Consider the following 18,568-nt stretch of genomic DNA (forward strand, 5'->3'; position numbering starts at 1 on the left):
TTTCGGGTTTCACGTACTTCGCGTGGACTCAGGGCGTTGTACAAGCCCCATGGCACATCTTCGACAAGTCGCCCTTTTATCCAGGCTTTATGAAGACGTCAGACGGTTGTGGGGAGGTGCCAGGAGCTATGCAGGTCAATTTGTTGGCTGGCTGGGACAGTTACAGTCACTCCCCACTTCCCATTGCCACGCACCTCTTTGTTTTGCTTTTTGCTTTGTGTACAATTCGGGGGACTTGAGTTACTTGAATTACGAGAATGCATCTCTGATATTAATAGACTTGATGCTGATTCGAATATGTTTGTCAACAAAGAGAAGCTCTCGACCTTTATAATGTCGTAGGAAAATACTGCCACAGCTACGGAGTACTTCATAATTATTGCAACCCATCTACTTTCCACACCTTCACCGCTGCATCAGCACCAGCTGAGATGATCTTGGAGCCTCCTGAAATCCAGCCGACACCGTGGACACCCTCCTTGTGAGCATTCTGCAGCTCAAGCCAGTCGCCTGGCTTAGCCAAGCTCCAAACAAAGATGTTTGTGTCCAGTGATCCACTCACAACGTGTGAACCAGCCTCATTCCAAGCAAGTGAGGTGATCCGTGCAGTATGCGCCGTCCAACGGTCTGTAACTAGACTGCCATCTGCAACCTTGAAAACCAGAACACGTCCCCGCAAGTCGCCCACAGCCAAGTGGGAGGCGTCTGGGGAGAAGGCAAGAGCAGAGATCGGATTGCGAGAGGCATTAATGTCTGCCCGGGGCGAAAGCCGAGAGCTGGAGATAGCACAGATCTGAACAGATCCATTCTCGCCGCCAACAGCTGCCTGAGAACCATGCGCGGCCACAGTTGTAGCGGTAAAATCTGTTTTGTATTCTCCGGTCTTCTTGCCATCCTGGAAAATCTCAATGGTTTCGGCTTCGCCAACAAGCACGGTCGTCTCACCAGCCGCAACGCCCTTTGGCTGTCCATTGAGCTTTGAAGCGCTGCCCGTATATGTTTTAGCAGCAGCGTCAACAGAACGGAGGGTGTCGTCCCAGCCGACACTGTAAATTCTACCGCTTCCCTCTGATGTGGTTGCAAGCCCGGCGACGTAACCAGGGTGGGCATCTCCTTCAATCTCCTCGGCCTTACCTGAAGCCACATCCCAGTTGCAGACTCTTCCGTCAAAGCTGCCTGTCCACAGAGTTTCCTTGTTATCCACAGTGGTCTGTGCCAGGGAGGTGATGCTTTTCTGGTGGCCCGAGATAACCTGTCGGGGCTCAGGAGTTCCCTCGACCAGGTAGTTCAAGTCTCCGCTGAGAGACAAACTTATGAGCAGGTTATCAGTTCTTCCTGGGGGCCAGACGACGCCAACTTGGTGGTCGCGAACAGCCATAGCACCCTCCTCTCCCAAGGTCCAGGTCTGGGTTGATTTGCCAGCTTCCACATCCCAGATCCTGACGGTCCGGTCTGCGCTAGCAGTAACGAACTTTCGAGAGTCCTTGGCCCAGGACACACTAAAGATACTGCCAGTGTGTTCTCCTTCACCGATCTGACCTTTGGTCTCGCCCGTCTTGCCGTCGTAGAGCCAGATCTTCCGGTCTGCGCCAACACTGACTAAGTGCGAACCATCCGGGCTAAAGGCAACTCCGTATATGTAGTTTGAGTGCTTATCAGCAATTCCGTTGTTGAATTTGAACGGCGGTCCATGGTAGAATACCGTCTTCTTATCATCACCAGCAGTGGCGGCACGCAGAGGCCGCTGCTGCCTAATTGACACGGTGTTGAGCTGTTGCGTATGGCCGTGGATCTCCCCAACGGTATTTCCACTATCCCAAGTGATACAGTGTCCATATCGCTGCTTACCATCGCCGACAGCAATGATGCGCTGGGAGTCACCATCCCAGGCCAAATCGTTGATTCGGCCATTAACAATGCTATATTCACCCTTGGTGATTCCTTCACCGACACAATCCCATACTCTCACTATTCCAGCAGCGTCACCACTTGCAACGTAGAAGCCGGAGGGGGAGAAGCGTGCGACAGTTGTCTGCGCCTTGTGTTCGGTGTACTGTCTAGCGACTGCGGGGTCATCGATCGAACGCAGGAAGATGGATTTGTTGGACTATAATCGCTGATGTCAGAACGAGGCAGTATACTAATGTGGAGATTGTTAGAATAACATACTGCATATGCCAATCGCTCGCCTTTAGCATCAGAAGAAAGCTGAGTGGGCTGGCCGCGGGTGGTGGAGGGGCTAGCGGCCCAAATGGACTCTTGGACTATGTCAGGACAATAATAGATAATATGAGGGTGTCAGGTTCTCACCATTTGTAAGTGACATTGCTAAGATGTACACACTCAAGCAGAGGAGGAGGGGGAAAGCAGAGGAGAGTCCACAGTCCACTGTTTATCGACTGACGTACGGGCCACAATAGCGGGGAACACCGCCACGCCTTGTCTACTTAAAACAAGCATTGGGAATATGCAGAAAAGAGAAATATCACTGTCAACACATTTGCAACGTATCTGATAGCTTCAAATGTTCTAACACAAAGGAACTTGAAAGTAGTTGCTCTCAATAAAATCAATGCATAGCGCTAAGAGTAATAATACACCAAGTCGTGCCCTTTCTACCAGCCACCGGCCTGTACTTGTACAAGGAAATCTCCCAATATTTGTTTCAGATCCCAAAAAATGACTCCAAAGTAGTATGTTCGGCTTAGAAACCTCCAGGGCCCTCCATGCGTGCTCGCATCTCGGCTGCGAGGATTTCGGGGTGTCGGTGAACACTAGGCATAAGGCCCATGCCGATGGCTCTCCGGAGTGCCTTGGCAATTTTGCGCTGGTTGACAGGTCGAAGACCGGTGATGGCTCGGGGCTTGATACGGCCCATGCTGGTCATATATTCGGACATGACGGAGAAGTTCTGTAATGGCAAAAGAGCGAACAGTTAGTGGCTGTTCATGATGGTATATCCTCCATATAAACAATAGCTCCATTGGCTCGAGGAATGCATACCTTGTACAAATCTATAGGATTCACGTTCAATGCATCGAAAGCATCTGTCTGAGGGGACTGGCGCTTTCCCCATTTCTTCATCTCGGCCGGGCTAAGATCGTGCGGGGCGTAGATGTCTCCAGCCTTGAAGTCACGGGTTTGATATCTTTCAAGGGCTCGGCTTTCGCCTTGCGCCTTCTGGTCCTCGAGGAACTTCAGACGACTGGGTAAACGGCGTCGTTGGACGATTTGGGAGGCTATCACAACACATTAGTCGCTAAACACACTTCAAAATAAATGTGTTCCCAAATTATAGAATGAGCAACAATAAAGTAGCTCGGTGTATCGGGTTGATCACATACTCTGTGAGCTTGTGGCGCGCTGAGAAGTGAAAGCGCTCATAGCAGCGGTCGAGCTCCAGCGACAGAGCGACAGGCCAACATTGGCTGTGGCCGCAACATTGCGCAGCAATGACGGCGAGGAAAAGAGGTTCAAAGACATCTTGACCTTTCAATCCCTGATTAGTTGTCGATGTTGAAGACGGTGATAGGGAGACCGGGCAACGCGGAGATGAGATCTTTTTCGCCAAGACTTCTTCCGCCTCCAAATCTCTCCGCGTCGCGAACCCCCATTTTTCACGATTCTATGCAGATTGCGAGTCAACCTCGGACTACACGTTTTTATCCAATCCCTCTTGCTTTATCTCGGCTATAAGCTCAGCCCACATCATCCATAATGCAGTCCCATCTCACAAGACGGGTCTTCCGGGCAATCATCAACAATGAACCACTTCGGTTCTCCCAATGCCATCGAAATCCCTTATTGCACACAATCACTCCTGCCCGAGTACGACCTGCCATGTCCAGCCTTTCTTATACCTCGCGACGCAACATCTTTGTCTTCAACTCAGACCCTGAGCGGTCGCAATCTATTTTGCCCTCTGAAAAGGGCCTGAAACCAATGGCTGACTTGATGAGGGCACTCAAAGATCGAAGCAGAACTCCTCCGAGTGATATTCTTGCGAAGGCATTCCAAACGTTTTTTACCATGCGGCTCGAAACGCCAATGCTCATCAGCCATTTCCAAGCCCGCGCGCTGATCGTCACCTTCAAACATTTAAGGGCCCTGCAGGGCGAGATGGAAGAAGAAGACTGGCAGAACGTTTTCTCGATTGAGAATTTGGAAAAGCTGTTGGATGTACTCTCCGAGTCAGAGTGCGTCCCACAGGCTCGTGATGTTGTCATGAACCTTGCCCGATATGCATATCAAGAACTAAACCTCGATCATGGATTTGGTCCGGGGAAGATCAGCCGGCCGGCCCTTGGTCTCTATATCAATATATTGGCTATGAATGGTAATCCCGAGGATGCTAGACATACCCTGTTGAAGTTCTGGGGTCAAATGAGCAAGGCTGTCCCGTCACCGTGGCTCACAATTATGAAAGGGTTTGCCATGAAGGACGATCTGCGACAGGTGCGGAAGATTGTTGATGAGTGGGGAAACCATGGCAATAAATTCGACCAAGCCTCACATGGAGAGCTAGTTACATTTCTCGTCGACCACGGTCAATGGAAAGCGGCCCAAACTGTCTACGACTCTCCGATTTCTGGTGGCTCAGAACCCTCCATGGCTGCGAGAGAGGCTCTCATCAAATATTATCTTTTGAATTCGCGGGCAGATTCAGCAGAGGAGATCTTCAAGTCCCTCCCTAATGAGCCCAGCGAAGACACCGTTGGCATAATCTTGCTCTGGGAAGCAGCAAAGGGGAGCAATGCTTCTGCTCTTGCGCAAAGAGTCCATTCATGGACTACGAAGAATCCGCAGCTTGAGGACTCCATCAACATTCACATTGTTAATAACCTTATTCAGTACGCAAACGCAATGCAGAACCCGCAGTTGGCTTCTGATTTCATGGGACTCGCCGGCCAATGGGGTCTAGTCCCAGATAGTCAAACTCATATCTTAGAATTGGAGTCCTGCATCCAGGCCGGCGATGTCGATGAGACATTGAAGATTCTCGAAGAGAAGGTTGACACGACTTCCCTCACGAGTCACAACCTGCCAATCGCAAACAAGCTCATCGCGATGCTCTGCCGATCCGAAGAAAAGGATGCCTTGTTCGACCAGATATCCTCCCTCCTAGACCCGCTTTTCCAAGAGAACGTGCGCCTAGAGTCTGCGACCATTGCCGCATTGACTCACATGCTCCTTTATCGCCACGACCTCGACGCCGTTTCAGAGTTGCTACGTCCACGACTAGGCAGCTACAGCGATGAACAGAAGATGCCGGTACGGGACGCCCTCACAGAGTACATTACGGACAAAAGCCAGTCCGATACCGACGTGTGGAATGCATACGAGCTTCTGAAGATCGCATTCCCGGAAACGTGGGTCTCAGCCCGCACCAAAATCATGACCTCCTTCTTCAACCGGAAGCGCAGTGATCTTGCCGTCTTGGTATTTGGACATATGCGTCAGGCTGATGAACCCGGTCGACGCCCTAGGCCAGACACTTATGCCCGCTGTTTCCAGGGCCTGGCTCGCACGGCAGATGCGACCAATCTGAAGCTTGTACACAACATGCTGAAGCTTGATCTTGAAGTGGATCTCAACACGAGAATCCTAAATGGCCTGATGATGGCGTATGCTGCATGCGAGATGCCAGAAAAGAGCATGGAAATTTTCCGACAAATTCTTCAGTCGGAGGAAGGCCCTTGTCACAAGACTATCACGATTTTCTTCAAGGTCTGTGAGAAGCATCACAATGGTACCCAGGAGGCTATAAAGATGATGAGCAAGGTCAAGAAGCTGGAGATCACTGCGAATCGCCCGCTCTATTCGGCGTATATGGAGGCCTTGGCAGCTCAATGCGAATTTGATCTGGCTGTTGAAGCTATCGACAACATGGAAGCTGAGATTGGGGTCCCTCCTACTAGCAATACGTGAGTACATTCCTTTGCTATCTGTGTTATCATCGCTAATATTTGTCCTAGTATCGGGTTATTCTACAACGCCATCCCGTACCAATACTGGAAAGACGAAGTCGAGAAATGGGCAAGTCAGAAGTATCCCGAGCACTGGGAGCATCTGATGACGATAAAACGTACTGATCAAGAGGACGGGCTGGAGTTTGACGGAATCTCAAATGAGGTATCAGTGTAATAATTTTTGTATCTAATTAGCAAGCCAATTCATCATAGTTCCCATAAAGGGAGCACCGAGAAATACTTCTTCATTGAAAGTCCTTTTCCCATATCGGTAGGGGATGCTCGCCGCGGATATATAGTGGACCTTTTACAAATGGACCGACGTTGCTGAAAGCCCAGAAACACTGCGTTGATGATGTGAGAATCTAGGCCTGAAAGTTATAGACCTAGACCTAGTATAGTAGAGAGCACCCGAAAACAAAAATGATCAGAAAACGAGAAAAAGAACGTCAACTCATTCTCTTCGCTCATCACAGCTCCATCAATAATTTGAATGCGGCCATCCTGTCTCTCAACTATCCCTCAGTAAACCGAGAAAACACATCCACAGTCGCAATCCCAAATTCTCTTTCAATGGTCGCCCGAATGACCTCGTTGCGTACTACAGGTCGACAAGGATAGTCTTTGGCACAGTAAAGGAAGCCATTATGGTACCCATTCACCGGATCACTATCCATCGGGCCCTCTCCCGGCTGGAAGTCAAACGCCCATAGCAGTTTAGCAATGGCCAGGAACATGTTGCGCTCAGCGAGGTGAATGCCAGGACAGATCCGGCGTCCAACCCCGTAGCCATAGTGGTCGCGACGCTCCCATGTCCCCGGCACATAGTCGGGAGCCAATTGAGGATGTTTGGCAAAGCGTTCGGGGATGAAAGCAGCTGGGTCATCAGGTTGGGATGGATCCATGTGGATACCCCAGGTGTTGATCACCACTATTGTGCCTTTGGGGAGAAATTTGCCATCGACCCAGTCATCTATAAGGATACCCATAGTTAGTATAGAAGTTAGAAGGACAGAAAAGGACAGAAAGTAAGAGAAAAACGGCCTACCCTCTCCCAGTGCATGCGGGAAACAAAGTGGAAGTATTGGCCTCCACCGGTGACCTTCTTTGACGATCATGTTGATATAAGGAAGTTGTTCAAAATCCTCCCAAACGGGTGACCGGTTGTGGCCGATAACCGCATCAATCTCAGCATGTGCCTTTCGCTGCACATCGGGGTTTTGGATCAATGCTTGCACGATAGCCAGCGTGAGACTGGAGCTCGTGTCCGAGCCTCCTTCCATCAGAACACCGCCGATAAAGGCCAGCTGGTGCCAAGGAAGATTATGTTTCTCTTGGCTATCCAGAACCTTGTCCATGAAAGTGCCCTTATTGTCGCCATCTTCCCGCCGTTTTATCACTTTGTTCAGGATGTCGACGTAGAGGGTCTCCATCTGCACACCGATGGCCTTGGCCCGGGTAATATAATTGTTAAACAGCCACTGTGGTAGTAGTTTCAACCAGGGGAATAGGTCTACTGGTGGTGTTGCGCCCGTTTCCATCATTTCCGACCATTCCTCCATGAGTTTGTAAAGCCTCCCCATGTTGGATCCTTCGCGGTTGGCCGTGCGGATTCCGAATACTGTGATAGGGACTTAGGAGCTTCCAGCAATAAATAGTAGATGGGAGACTTACCGATCGAGTTGGTGATACTGTTACTGTATCGCTTGGGATGGGCCATATGGTGCTCCGGGTCGATCATATAGTCTCGTACCAGCTGTATGGCTTCAGCGTTGACAATCTGGGTGTGGTGGCCTTCCACCATGGACTCCATCAGGTGTTGGTGGACCAGCCGTCGAAAGGTGCGCCACTGGTCGCCATAATGCATGACCAATAGGTGGTTGCCTTTGGTGATGAGATCGTGCGAGACAAAGGAATGAGGCCGATGGCTGTAGATACCGCTCTTGCGATCGACGACTTCTTTGACCAGTCGGCGATCTGTGATAACGGCCATATTGCCATTCCCGATCTTGAGCATATATAACCCGCCATACTGAGCGGCCCATTCGGTAAATCTGAATTCCGCAAGACATCGGCGGTGAGAATCTCCTCTGTGTGCTCCAAAGGGAAAAGGGAGGTCATCAAACATACTTGATATGAGTGTACTTCTTGGTGATCTGGTGGATGTTTCCAATGAAGGGTAGGGTAGGTGGACCTATGCCAGATGAGAAAGATCCGCACTGAGTCCACATTGAAGACGACAACTCACCGATGGGCATAGTGCTGGTACGATGGCCATAGGTGAAGGCATATCGTACGAGTACGATGGCTGGTAACAAGACTAGGAGTAGCAGCAATAGTGGTTCCATAGTTGATGAGATCTATCCGGGCTGAATCCTTCAGGTTGAATTTCTTCGTCGAGATGAGGGGTAACTATATGTACGCTAACTTATAGATCGACAAGGAGAGGGGTTGATGCACAGGCGGATTTCTTGCAATCCTCAAGAAACCCAGTTACCCAGTTACCCAAAGGAGTGTGTCATCCGGCTAAGATTCCCCTTGGGGAAACACGTCCCTCTTCCTGTAGAGTCGACAGTGAGTTCAGTCTGCTCACCATAAAAACGAAAATATATGATATCCTAAATAGGGCTCTTCTAGACCTATCTGACGGGGAGCATCTATGCTTGATATAGAACCCCAAAAGAACGACCGCTTCATCGAGGAGGGAAAATGGCTGAGTTGGATAATCTGGATGATAGATTGAACATTACCAAATTTTTCGGAGAGAGAAGCTATGCTTGCTCTGAGTAACGCCAACAAAGTCCCAGTTCAATATTTAGAGACAAACAGACCGGAAACTGATAGGTCCATCGATTGCAATTTATATAATGTGTTGCCAATCCTTCTACTACTAATGTTATATTGCGATATATAAATAATCATTAGGTCATCGGCAATATTGTCTCATCAGCCTTGACTCCAATCCCCTTCCAATAGCTTCTTATGTACAGCTACCACATTGATCCTACCCCAATTCAGAGTCTCGCTTTATCCGGGATCCTCTTCAATCGTGGAAATAACTCTAATGCCGCCCCGCTATTTACCTGTCGCTTAGTCTCCTCCGGCAGCTCATACGCCTCGAGAAAGTCTGTGAAACGTTGGATCGCGTCATGCGGGGCATTGGGAAAGTCACTGCCGAAGAGCACATGGCCAGGTGCGGCAAACTCGAACAGCGCCTTCAACGTGACCGGGTTTGATGAGATGGCTGTGTCGAAGTAGAAGGTCCGAGCAGCTGCCACCAGCTCCTCAGTTGAAAGACCGAGAGTGCGTGGCATCAACGGCAGCATGGTAGCCGCCCGATAGATCAGATACGGCAAGGTTCCGCCCGCGTGGGAGAGTATGATTTTGCAACCCGGATAGTCTTGCAAAATTCCACTAGTCAGCAGATCCATAGCGGCCCGGCCCGTTTCGTGCGGATAGTCAAACATGGGCTGCGGTAGCCATTGGCTGACGAGCTGGGTATCGACCGGATGGGTTGGGTGGATGAAGACCACGGCACCGCGACGGCTAAGATCAGCCCAGATGGGTCGGAAGGCTGCATCACCCAGGTAATTGGGACCATCGCCGTAGCGGGTGAACAGCGTGACTCCGTCGGTACGGAGAGTGGTGTAGGCGTAGTCGATTTCATTCAAGACCGCCGCCGTATCGAACAGGGAGGGGACCGAGGCAAAGAAGCCATACTTGTGCGGCTGAGAGTCCCTAATAGCGGCAGCAGATTCATTGCAGCTGCGTGCTAGGGCAGCTCCTTTAACAAAATCAGGCTCGATGCATGGCCCCGGTGCAGTGACGGAGAGAATGGTGGTGGTAACCTTCATTCGTCGCGCCATGTCTTGGTCTAGCTCCAGCGTCCAGGGGGGAGTGTACCAGCCCGAAGGATCACCTCCTGCGCGATCCAGGGCTATATGAGGTTAGCCAATAGGCTTCTCACTCTAACTCTAATATGCGTGGGACTGACCTTGGCGCATTGCCAGAGGATAGAAATGATGGTGCACATCAATTTTCGCCATGATGGATGGTATTGGAGTAGCACTTAGAGACTAGAGTATTCGCAAACCAACACTTATTGATGGGCTTTCCCCCTCAAATACAGATCTCTAGCAATCATTCTATATACGACTGACTAGCTAGCTGTCTATCCCTCCCTTGCATACAGTGACCACACTACTCTGATTAGATACCAGTGCAGGACTCCGAGCGCGGTACTACGTAAGGCCTGCAGGGATTGCGGAAGACTCCGGGAGAGACCGAGAGCGAGGAGTATTACGGATATACAATTAACAGGATGTCTGCATAGTATGCTTATAGAATATGCACGCGTATGTACGTCTTGCCAAAGGGTGGAATTGATTCATCGGCGCGTATTCTCCTATCCGGGTCCTTCCGAAAAAGGAAATATCCCGAAACTCCAAACTCCTTGGGGATGATCATCTTCTACCGACACTGTGTCCCTCATAGTGCTGGATCTCAATTAGGCATTGGCGATACCGCCCTGCGGATTGGAATAAAACACTTTGGTGCTATTATCCGACCCAAACGATGAGGCAGTGGTAAAGGTATCTTCCATCCACTGAAATTCAAAGATCTGATTGGCCGAATTCACCTGCGCCCGAGCAGCCCAGGGCGAAATCACCGTCTTCCCCAGAATGCGCGACGTGGCCGTGAATGAACCCCAGGCCGTCACATTGCCGCCATCGCCAAAAATATAGTCGATACTGAACGGACCCCGGTCCCAATACAGGCCTACTCGCGTGAAGATGTCGATGAAGGCTTGCGGACCCACATGGGAGTGCGTGCCCGCCCAGGGCATGATCCCATGGAGAGTGGGGTTGTCGAATGTCAGGGAGATGTAGGTACAGTCATAGGTGACCAGCTCCTTCAGGAGATCATAGTCGGGATCTGGTTGCGTGTTGAGCACCTTGTCGAACACCGAGATGGGCGTGCGCTCCCAGTCACTAGCGCCAAGTGGCGGGGGGCTCGAGGGATAATTTCCGGGGAAATCATCCCGAGCGGCGGTCGGGCGAAGGCCGATCAGAGACACAAGGCTGATCCACAGAGATGGTTTCATTTTGGAGATGTATAGACAAATTGAGAGAGGCTGGTTGGAATTGTGATTGAAATTTCTGGCAAACCGGTGCCAGATTCGATATATTTATGCCATTCCACCACGAGCAGCACGTATCTTTGGACATAATCATCATACGGAGGGAGTGAGCCATTCTCAATTGTCGTCTAGTATGACTCCGAAACTCCCACCGTCTCCTTTAGGCAACTTCATCGGCTATACGATCCTTTCCAACGATTCCCCACAATGACCATCACCCTCGGCCGATGAGAGAGCTGATGGATGAACTGCCTAGAGCAGGACGGCCATGCTGATAAGCCCCGGATTTGGCTGTTCGAGAATCAGACTCTTTCTGACTCTATTCCATGGGCATTCTTTCTATGACGACAATTGGGAAACCAACCATGAGATTGATATCACGGATCCTTTACGCAGCCATCGCAGTTGCTGTAGTTGGTGCTGCAGCCCCGGAGGGGTCATCGAGCTCGCAAGCCCATCGCAATGAGCGTGCGCGGCGCATGCTGGGGTCATCCTTTGGCATCCCTAAGAATCAAACGTTTGATTATCTGGTCATTGGTGGGGGCACGGCCGGCTTGACCATCGCAACGCGGCTGGCCGAACAAGGCGCCGGCTCAGTCGCCGTTATTGAAGCGGGGGGCTTCTATGAGCTGAACAATGGCAATCTCAGCCAGATCCCCGCTCAAGATGCCTTTTACGTGGGCACAGATCTCGACGATTGGCAGCCCGGCATCGATTGGGGCTTTCATACTACCCCTCAAGCGGTAAGCCATCTCTCGCCGAGCAATGAAGATTAGGGACTAATGTCGGAATCTGATATAGGGCGCCTACAACCGGGTGAGTCACTACGCGCGTGGCAAGTGTCTGGGGGGCAGCTCAGCGCGAAATTACATGGCTTATCAACGCGGCACTAAGGCGGCGCATCAGCGGTGGGCAGACGTCGTGGGCGATCCCAGCTATGCCTGGGAGCAGTTCCTGCCATTCTTCGAAAAGAGCCTTAATTACACTCCCGCAGATGACGCGCTGCGCGGAGCCAATGCTAGTGTTGTAAGCGACCCAACCGTGCTGGGCACCGGCGACGGCCCCTTATCCGTGACCTATCCTCACTACGCCCAAGCCTTTGCGACATGGGCGAAACATGCCTTCATGGAGATTGGTCTTCAGGTGCGCAACGGGTTCCAGAGTGGAGCCCTGTTGGGTCAGTCCTACGGCCTATACACGATCAATGCTACGACCATGCATCGCGAGTCGTCCGAGACCTCCTTCCTGCGCCAGGGCCTCGCCGATCCGAACCTCACGGTCTTTCAATCCGCCCTGGCGAAACGCATACTCTTCGACGGCAAGCGGGCTGTCGGGGTCAATGTGGAGACAATGGGCTATCCGTACACGCTCTCTGCGCGCAAGGAGATTGTGCTCTCGGCAGGAGCCTTCCAATCCCCCCAGTTACTCATGGTTTCCGGCGTGGGTCCCGCAGCCACGCTGCAGGCGCATGATATTCCCCTCGTGGCGGACCGGCCTGGCGTGGGCCAAAACATGCAGGATCATATCATCTACGCTCCCTCCTACCGGGTGAATGTCATCACGCAGTCAGCCCTTCTAAATGAGGCGTTCGAGGCCCAGGCCAACCGTGACTACAACGAACGAGCAGCGGGAATCTACGCCAATCCCACGTCGGATATTCTGGCGTGGGAAAAGATCCCCGAACCCAAGCGGTCGGCCTGGCTCTCGAACCACACCCTTCAGGTGCTCGCCGAATACCCGGGTGACTGGCCAGAGGTGGAGTTCCTGACAATGGGCGGATATTTCGGCTACCAGAGGAACTATATCCGAGACAATCCCAGTGATGGCTACAATTACGCCTCGCTTGCAGTCTCGCTCTGTACGCCGCGCTCGCGGGGAAATATCACGATCGCATCGCCTGACGCCGCAGTGCCACCGGTGATCAACCCCAACTGGCTCACCGATTCAGTAGATGTCGAAATCGCAGTGGCAGCCTTCAAGCGGACCCGCGACTTCTTTAATACCACTGCTATCCAACCCATTCTCATCGGGCCTGAATACTTCCCAGGCTCTCAAGTCGCTACGGATAAGCAAATTCTGGATCATGTCCGGAAGAGCTTCGACACCATCTTTCACGCCTCCTGTACATGCGCTATGGGTTTGGCAAATGATACTCAGGCAGTGGTAGACTCCAAAGCTCGAGTCATTGGCGTTGACGCCCTGCGAGTAGTGGATGCCTCGGCCTTGCCCTTCCTACCACCAGGACACCCCCAATCGACAATTTGTAAGTCTTTTCCTATTATATATATTCTTCAAACAGAATGTCTAACCCTAAGTAGATGCACTGGCAGAGAAGATCGCGTGCGACATTTCAGGCAACTGTTAAGGGGCGACTACGAGAGAAGATGAAGAATATTACGTGGAACATAGCGCGAAATAGAAGTAAATACACAAATACTCAATTTATCGCAACTTTCATACTCCGCCTTTCGTAAATACTATCTGACAAGTATAATGGAAATCATCCCTAATGTCCTGTTGGAAATGTCGGAGTATGCAAGTCAGCATACCGGAGGATACCGGAGGATCTATTAATCCTAACAATGTGTATTGTTTATTTTAGTTTATGTAATCAGGCTCCATAAATTGCCAGCTGAGCCAGTTCAGAAATACAGACTGATTGACACCCATTGATTGGACCATATATTTCACGGATACGGTTAATCCGACAGGAAATTGAGGCCTTAGGCCGTAACTTTGGTGCCTCAGGCAGCACACCCTCAGTGCAGACTAAGCCGGGCCCTGCCTTGGATAGGAATCTTAACTCTCTCCCTCTTCTCCCTGCTTGGTGCACTTGTAGCCCTTCAATATGTCCTCAAACTCATTACTCCATAGTGAGAACGGCGCGGAACCGCACCTTTCCCTCCATCATAGCCTCTGCAGAAAGGACAGCAGGTCAGAGAAAATAAACCCAAGAAGTGAAGGAGATATCATACCAAATGCCTCGTTGCACCGTTCTAAGGGGAACTCTTCTACCATACAGTGGATGTCATGTATCTCCGCAAACGCGATGGCGTCCTCACAGTCGATGGCATGGCCGCTGGGCCAGCTCCAGATGGATTTACCCTTTCCGACCTAAACTGGGGTTAATATCTTCATCGCATCTCTTCTGTTTTCTCTTTCTGTCTGATTTTCAGAGAAGCAGAGGAAAATTCCACTCACCAACATGCCAGTGCTGACCTCAATACCAGGAACAACTATTTTTATCAGCATCCAACCAAACGCCTTGAAACGGCCTTAAAGAAGCTTACTGGACATAATCAACAACCTTCCCATCACACCGAGCCCTTCAATCAGTGGGTTGATTATCTCCGGCACAGGCGCCGTAGACAAAATTAGGGAAGCGCCGCCCATTCTCTGCAATGCAGCGACAGCATCCTCCCGACTCGTGTCAATATACTCATGCGCGCCCAACTTCCGCACAAGTTCTTCCTTCTTAGAGCCCCGCGAGAGTGCCACAACGCGATAGCTAAGTTTGTTCGCAAACTGGATCGCTAGATGGCCTAGCCCGCCGAGACCCTGGATTGCGACTAGCCCACCCGGCGGGACGTTCATGTGGCGCATCGAATTGAAGACGCTTACGCCAGCACAGAGCATGGGCGCGTATTGGGCAGCGTTGACCTCGTCGGAAATTCGGACGGCGGCTTCGCGACGGATGATGCAATATTCACCATCTACCGGGGTGTGAGCTTAATCTTATTCCGTTGGAATGACGAAAGAGTGATGATGAAAAGAGAAAGGGGATATACAGCCGCCATTTCGTGAAATCCCGTTGATTTCCTGATGATCGCACATCTGAAAGTAGCCTCTTTTGCATGCCGCACAGGTACCTATCCAGTGCATTAGTATAGCCTCATTAGGGGAACCAGGCTTGTCGGGGAAATAATAGAGATACATACCATCGTGCCCGCCATGCCATGTGGCCCCAATCCGATCCCCTACCTTCCAGATGGCCTCGTCCGCTCCAATTGCAGCTACGCGCCCAATGATCTCATGGCCGGGAACGATAGGACTGTAAAAGAACCGGAAATTAGTCGGAATTCCATGGATTCTATAGTAGGATAGCTCACAATCCTCCTCCCATGAGATTCGTCTCGGCAAAGTGGTCCGAATGACATACGCCACAGGCTTCCACTTTGATCAGAATCTCGTTGCGTTTGGGCAGAGTCAATGGGACTTGTTCTAGAGTCAGTCTGGCATCTTTTTCCTTGAAGCTTGCTTGCTTGTAGGTGCTGGGAAGAGTGGTGGCCATGGCGTGTACTTTGACTGAATAATAGATAGCTGTGTGAAGTAGAACTTTATTTTCTACAACATCAGAGAAGATGGCATGGGAAGAGAAAGACTAGATATATATAGGCCCTGGCTAAAGGGGGGTAAGGTCACCACGCCGTAATGCTTGGTGGGTAATTGTACCTTTTGTTAGGGATTTACATATAAAAGGTACATACGGCCAATCATCGGCTTCTTGACTCTCGAAGCAGATAGGATAATTTCACGCTCACTATCAGTACTTTACGTACTAAAATAGATATATCTTCTATAATAAATACAGAAGGGTTTTCGTATAGCTACAGTGCGGACAATTTTTAGAGGGCTGTTCGAAAACCTTCATGCTATACTACTATATCAACGCCAATTTTAGAAGATGAGATGATATAATTACCACTGCGCAAGTTCAATTACAGGGTCACCACACCTGAAGGAGGCAGGTTACTTGGCCAAGGCCGGATATGTCTTTTATCTCTCTACTAGTACTAGGTGGGATGCGGAGTCGGAGTTCCGGAGACTACTATATTGGTAAATTGCTATGTCCCAATGACAAATGGAGATGACTTGCAACACTTATCGACTAGAGAGGGCTTTGTCTGCTGTATCTGAATCGTGGAAGCTTCTCATCTGCTATATTCTAGTCTATTTCCAGGAGAGATTTTCAATCCACAAGCTCTGTATTATGATGACTTAGAAACTAAAAGAGCGGAGGACACGCCTAGAGGCTTACCTCGCGCTCGAGAAAATGAATGAGAAAATAAAACTCCATTATCTAAGACACTCCAGTCACAGATACAAAGCCAGTATCCCGTCAACACTCGCTGCTCTCCCTCCTTGCGAAAGATTCTAGAACCGACGGCGAGGCAACAGACATGATGCAACCACGTAGAGAGCCCCCGCCGAAATCGCCATCACGTAGACATCACTAACTGAATTCACAATCACTTCCAGAGCTTCTGTCTTCAAGGCCTGGGGCAGCCGCTCCATCAGAGTACTCTGAGCGCCAGCAACCGCACCCTGGATGTCCGCATGTGAATATCCTTTGTTTCCCAAGAGGGCAGTAAGCCCTGTGAGGGTCTTAGACTGGAAAATGGCACTTGCAATAGCCAATCCCAACAGCTGACTCTGGCCCTGGCCGATGTTCATGAACTGGAGGCACTCGGCCACCCGGTCGGGGCTCACAATGGTCGGTCCAACCGCATAGGCGGCCTGCGTGGTGGTCATGCCCAACCCCATCAGGATAGAGTACCCGTAGATGCTGGAGGGACTGGTACCCAATTTCACAGTGTACATCAACACGGCTCCAATGAGCATAAAGATGCCGCTGACCAGGTACCAGAGGATGAAGAAGCCAGTCTTGGGCATGACCCATCCACAAAGCAGAATTGTAGCCACGTAGAAGCAGACGAACGGCAACAGCCGCACCGCCGACATGATGCCGGAGTCACCCTGGACGAACTGGAAGTAAAGTGGGATATAGTAAACCGCCACGAAGAGCGAGGCACCGCCACAGGCCATTATGACGTAGAGGAGGAGCATTGTAGGGTTCCGCAAGAACTCGCCGGGGAACAATCGGTTTTGTTTGTCGGTCCCCACACAATAGTACTGGCTGAGCACAAAGGCAATAGTGCAGACAGCGGAGACCACGTACAGCGCGATATTCCGCCCATCCGTCCAGGACCATTCGACACCACCAAATACAATGAACAAGATAATGGAGATGTGCATGCCCGCGGACAGGACTGTTCCCACCCAGTCCAGCTCCACAAGCTTCTTGATGAAGCTGCGGCCTTCGCCCGCTGGTCGTGGCAAGGAGGGCAGGAGGAAAACATAGATGGGCGACATGACTCCGAAAATGACCAGATTGAGATAAAATGACTATTCATTACGGTTAGCACACTCGCCGAAGAAACAAGAAAGAGACCACACGTACCCATCGCCAGGTAGCTGAACTATCGGAAAAAGCACCGCCAATGATGGGACCCAGAATACAGCCGGTGCCGTAGATCAATCCAACCAGACCCACATACACAGGCTGCTCCGTAGGGGTGGTCAGGATGGTAATCAGATTCAGGTTTCTAGGTTGTCTTGGTTAGTCTTTTCTCTCTGATCTCTGCCCGTCGTGGAATAACTTACCCCAGATACATGCCCGCTCCTCCGGCTCCCGCCCACACACGCCCGACAATGATGGCATTCATACTGGGGGCAGCACCGCAGAGGGCACTACCGGCCGCAAACATAGTCAAACAACCGAGGAAGAGCCATTTCGTGTCGAAGATGGCGTAAGCTTTTCCCAGTGGGAGAATGAAAACTACCGATCCCAAGGTGAAGCCCACCCCGAGCCAGCCCAGCCGCGTGTATTCATCGAAGTCACCCGCAATGGGGCCCTGGATGTCTGCCACGATGGTATTGTCCAAACCATAGAGCAGATTGGCGGAGAAAACAGCAATGCAGACGAGCAGCCAGCGGAGGCCTACAATTTCTCGGCGTGGGGCTGCATCCTTCTCGGCATCCACAGCTTTGATGATCGATTCGTCCACACGATCTGGGGTTTGACTTTCGAGCACGCTATCACTCGGCGTCGGATTGTCTACACTCATGGTGAAAAGCGAGTGCCACTTAGTCAGCCGTTTGAAAGTCGAGCTATCCAGGTACCACTACCCAATGGAGTCGTACTAAGCTGAAAATGGAAGGTAGGAATATAGATATCCAGTGGAGGAGGTTGGCGAAAGTATCAATATCCATATTGCCTGACCCTAGCTAGTTATTTAAATGCGAGCAGTGCTGGAAGAGGACATTTTGGTGACAATAGATTACTCCTTTGGGACATTCATCTTTGTCAGTTTGGGATCTGACCAATCATAATTTACCATTTGACTGACAAACTCCGAATCTCCTTTCGGAATCCGAGTGGGACCTCGGGAATTCCCGAGCTCACCTAATCATTTTACAGAGATGGCGTGCCTAAAAAGGGTAATAAATGGGTCCATCTGGACCTGTATCCATGGATCCACTCTGGAATTTCTAATCAGAATATTTCCAAGCTCCCAACCCTAGAAGGTCCTTGGAATGGTTGTATAGTACTTTTGTTGTATACTTTTCCATGGTTAATCTGTCACTACGACTGTCAATGCCAGATTTTGTCTCGTGT

General features: G+C 50.7%; 9 protein-coding genes across 9 annotated transcripts; 2 read left to right on the plus strand and 7 right to left on the minus strand.

The window, feature by feature from the left end:
• Window positions 1-376: 376 nt before the first annotated feature.
• N7518_009164 (WD40 repeat domain-containing protein) lies at window positions 377-2,326 on the minus strand (the record flags this gene model as incomplete). The annotated part of the gene is made up of 3 exons (XM_057190091.1): window positions 377-2,107; window positions 2,170-2,258; window positions 2,311-2,326. The coding sequence occupies 3 exons, from the start codon at window positions 2,324-2,326 to the stop codon at window positions 377-379; spliced, it is 1,836 nt and encodes a 611-aa protein (XP_057037747.1).
• A 378-nt stretch (window positions 2,327-2,704) lies between these two features.
• On the minus strand, window positions 2,705-3,483 carry N7518_009165 (mitochondrial 37S ribosomal protein bS18m; the record flags this gene model as incomplete). The annotated part of the gene is made up of 3 exons (XM_057190092.1): window positions 2,705-2,911; window positions 3,004-3,239; window positions 3,345-3,483. The coding sequence occupies 3 exons, from the start codon at window positions 3,481-3,483 to the stop codon at window positions 2,705-2,707; spliced, it is 582 nt and encodes a 193-aa protein (XP_057037748.1).
• Window positions 3,484-3,717: 234 nt separating this feature from the next.
• On the plus strand, window positions 3,718-6,144 carry N7518_009166 (uncharacterized protein; the record flags this gene model as incomplete). Its single annotated transcript, XM_057190093.1, has 2 exons — window positions 3,718-5,924; window positions 5,976-6,144. 2 exons carry the CDS (start codon window positions 3,718-3,720, stop codon window positions 6,142-6,144), a joined length of 2,376 nt encoding a protein of 791 aa, XP_057037749.1.
• Window positions 6,145-6,484: 340 nt separating this feature from the next.
• On the minus strand, window positions 6,485-8,317 carry N7518_009167 (cytochrome P450; the record flags this gene model as incomplete). Its single annotated transcript, XM_057190094.1, has 5 exons — window positions 6,485-6,942; window positions 7,018-7,590; window positions 7,644-8,023; window positions 8,100-8,163; window positions 8,218-8,317. 5 exons carry the CDS (start codon window positions 8,315-8,317, stop codon window positions 6,485-6,487), a joined length of 1,575 nt encoding a protein of 524 aa, XP_057037750.1.
• A 666-nt stretch (window positions 8,318-8,983) lies between these two features.
• On the minus strand, window positions 8,984-10,015 carry N7518_009168 (amidohydrolase family protein; the record flags this gene model as incomplete). Its single annotated transcript, XM_057190095.1, has 2 exons — window positions 8,984-9,906; window positions 9,964-10,015. 2 exons carry the CDS (start codon window positions 10,013-10,015, stop codon window positions 8,984-8,986), a joined length of 975 nt encoding a protein of 324 aa, XP_057037751.1.
• Window positions 10,016-10,476: 461 nt separating this feature from the next.
• On the minus strand, window positions 10,477-11,073 carry N7518_009169 (uncharacterized protein; the record flags this gene model as incomplete). The annotated part of the gene is made up of 1 exon (XM_057190096.1): window positions 10,477-11,073. One exon carries the CDS (start codon window positions 11,071-11,073, stop codon window positions 10,477-10,479), a length of 597 nt encoding a protein of 198 aa, XP_057037752.1.
• Window positions 11,074-11,474: 401 nt separating this feature from the next.
• N7518_009170 (GMC family oxidoreductase) lies at window positions 11,475-13,474 on the plus strand (the record flags this gene model as incomplete). The annotated part of the gene is made up of 3 exons (XM_057190097.1): window positions 11,475-11,852; window positions 11,911-13,372; window positions 13,428-13,474. The coding sequence occupies 3 exons, from the start codon at window positions 11,475-11,477 to the stop codon at window positions 13,472-13,474; spliced, it is 1,887 nt and encodes a 628-aa protein (XP_057037753.1).
• A 498-nt stretch (window positions 13,475-13,972) lies between these two features.
• Window positions 13,973-15,400, minus strand: N7518_009171 (alcohol dehydrogenase; the record flags this gene model as incomplete). The annotated part of the gene is made up of 7 exons (XM_057190098.1): window positions 13,973-14,025; window positions 14,085-14,223; window positions 14,311-14,345; window positions 14,400-14,822; window positions 14,898-14,978; window positions 15,048-15,160; window positions 15,219-15,400. 7 exons carry the CDS (start codon window positions 15,398-15,400, stop codon window positions 13,973-13,975), a joined length of 1,026 nt encoding a protein of 341 aa, XP_057037754.1.
• An 863-nt stretch (window positions 15,401-16,263) lies between these two features.
• Window positions 16,264-18,017, minus strand: N7518_009172 (MDR family MFS transporter; the record flags this gene model as incomplete). The annotated part of the gene is made up of 3 exons (XM_057190099.1): window positions 16,264-17,295; window positions 17,351-17,495; window positions 17,554-18,017. 3 exons carry the CDS (start codon window positions 18,015-18,017, stop codon window positions 16,264-16,266), a joined length of 1,641 nt encoding a protein of 546 aa, XP_057037755.1.
• Window positions 18,018-18,568: the final 551 nt, after the last annotated feature.

The sequence above is a fragment of the Penicillium psychrosexuale genome (assembly GCF_028828465.1).
Source record: "Penicillium psychrosexuale strain IBT 29551 chromosome Unknown utg000005l, whole genome shotgun sequence".
In the NCBI taxonomy this organism is placed as follows: Eukaryota; Fungi; Ascomycota; class Eurotiomycetes; order Eurotiales; family Aspergillaceae; genus Penicillium; species Penicillium psychrosexuale.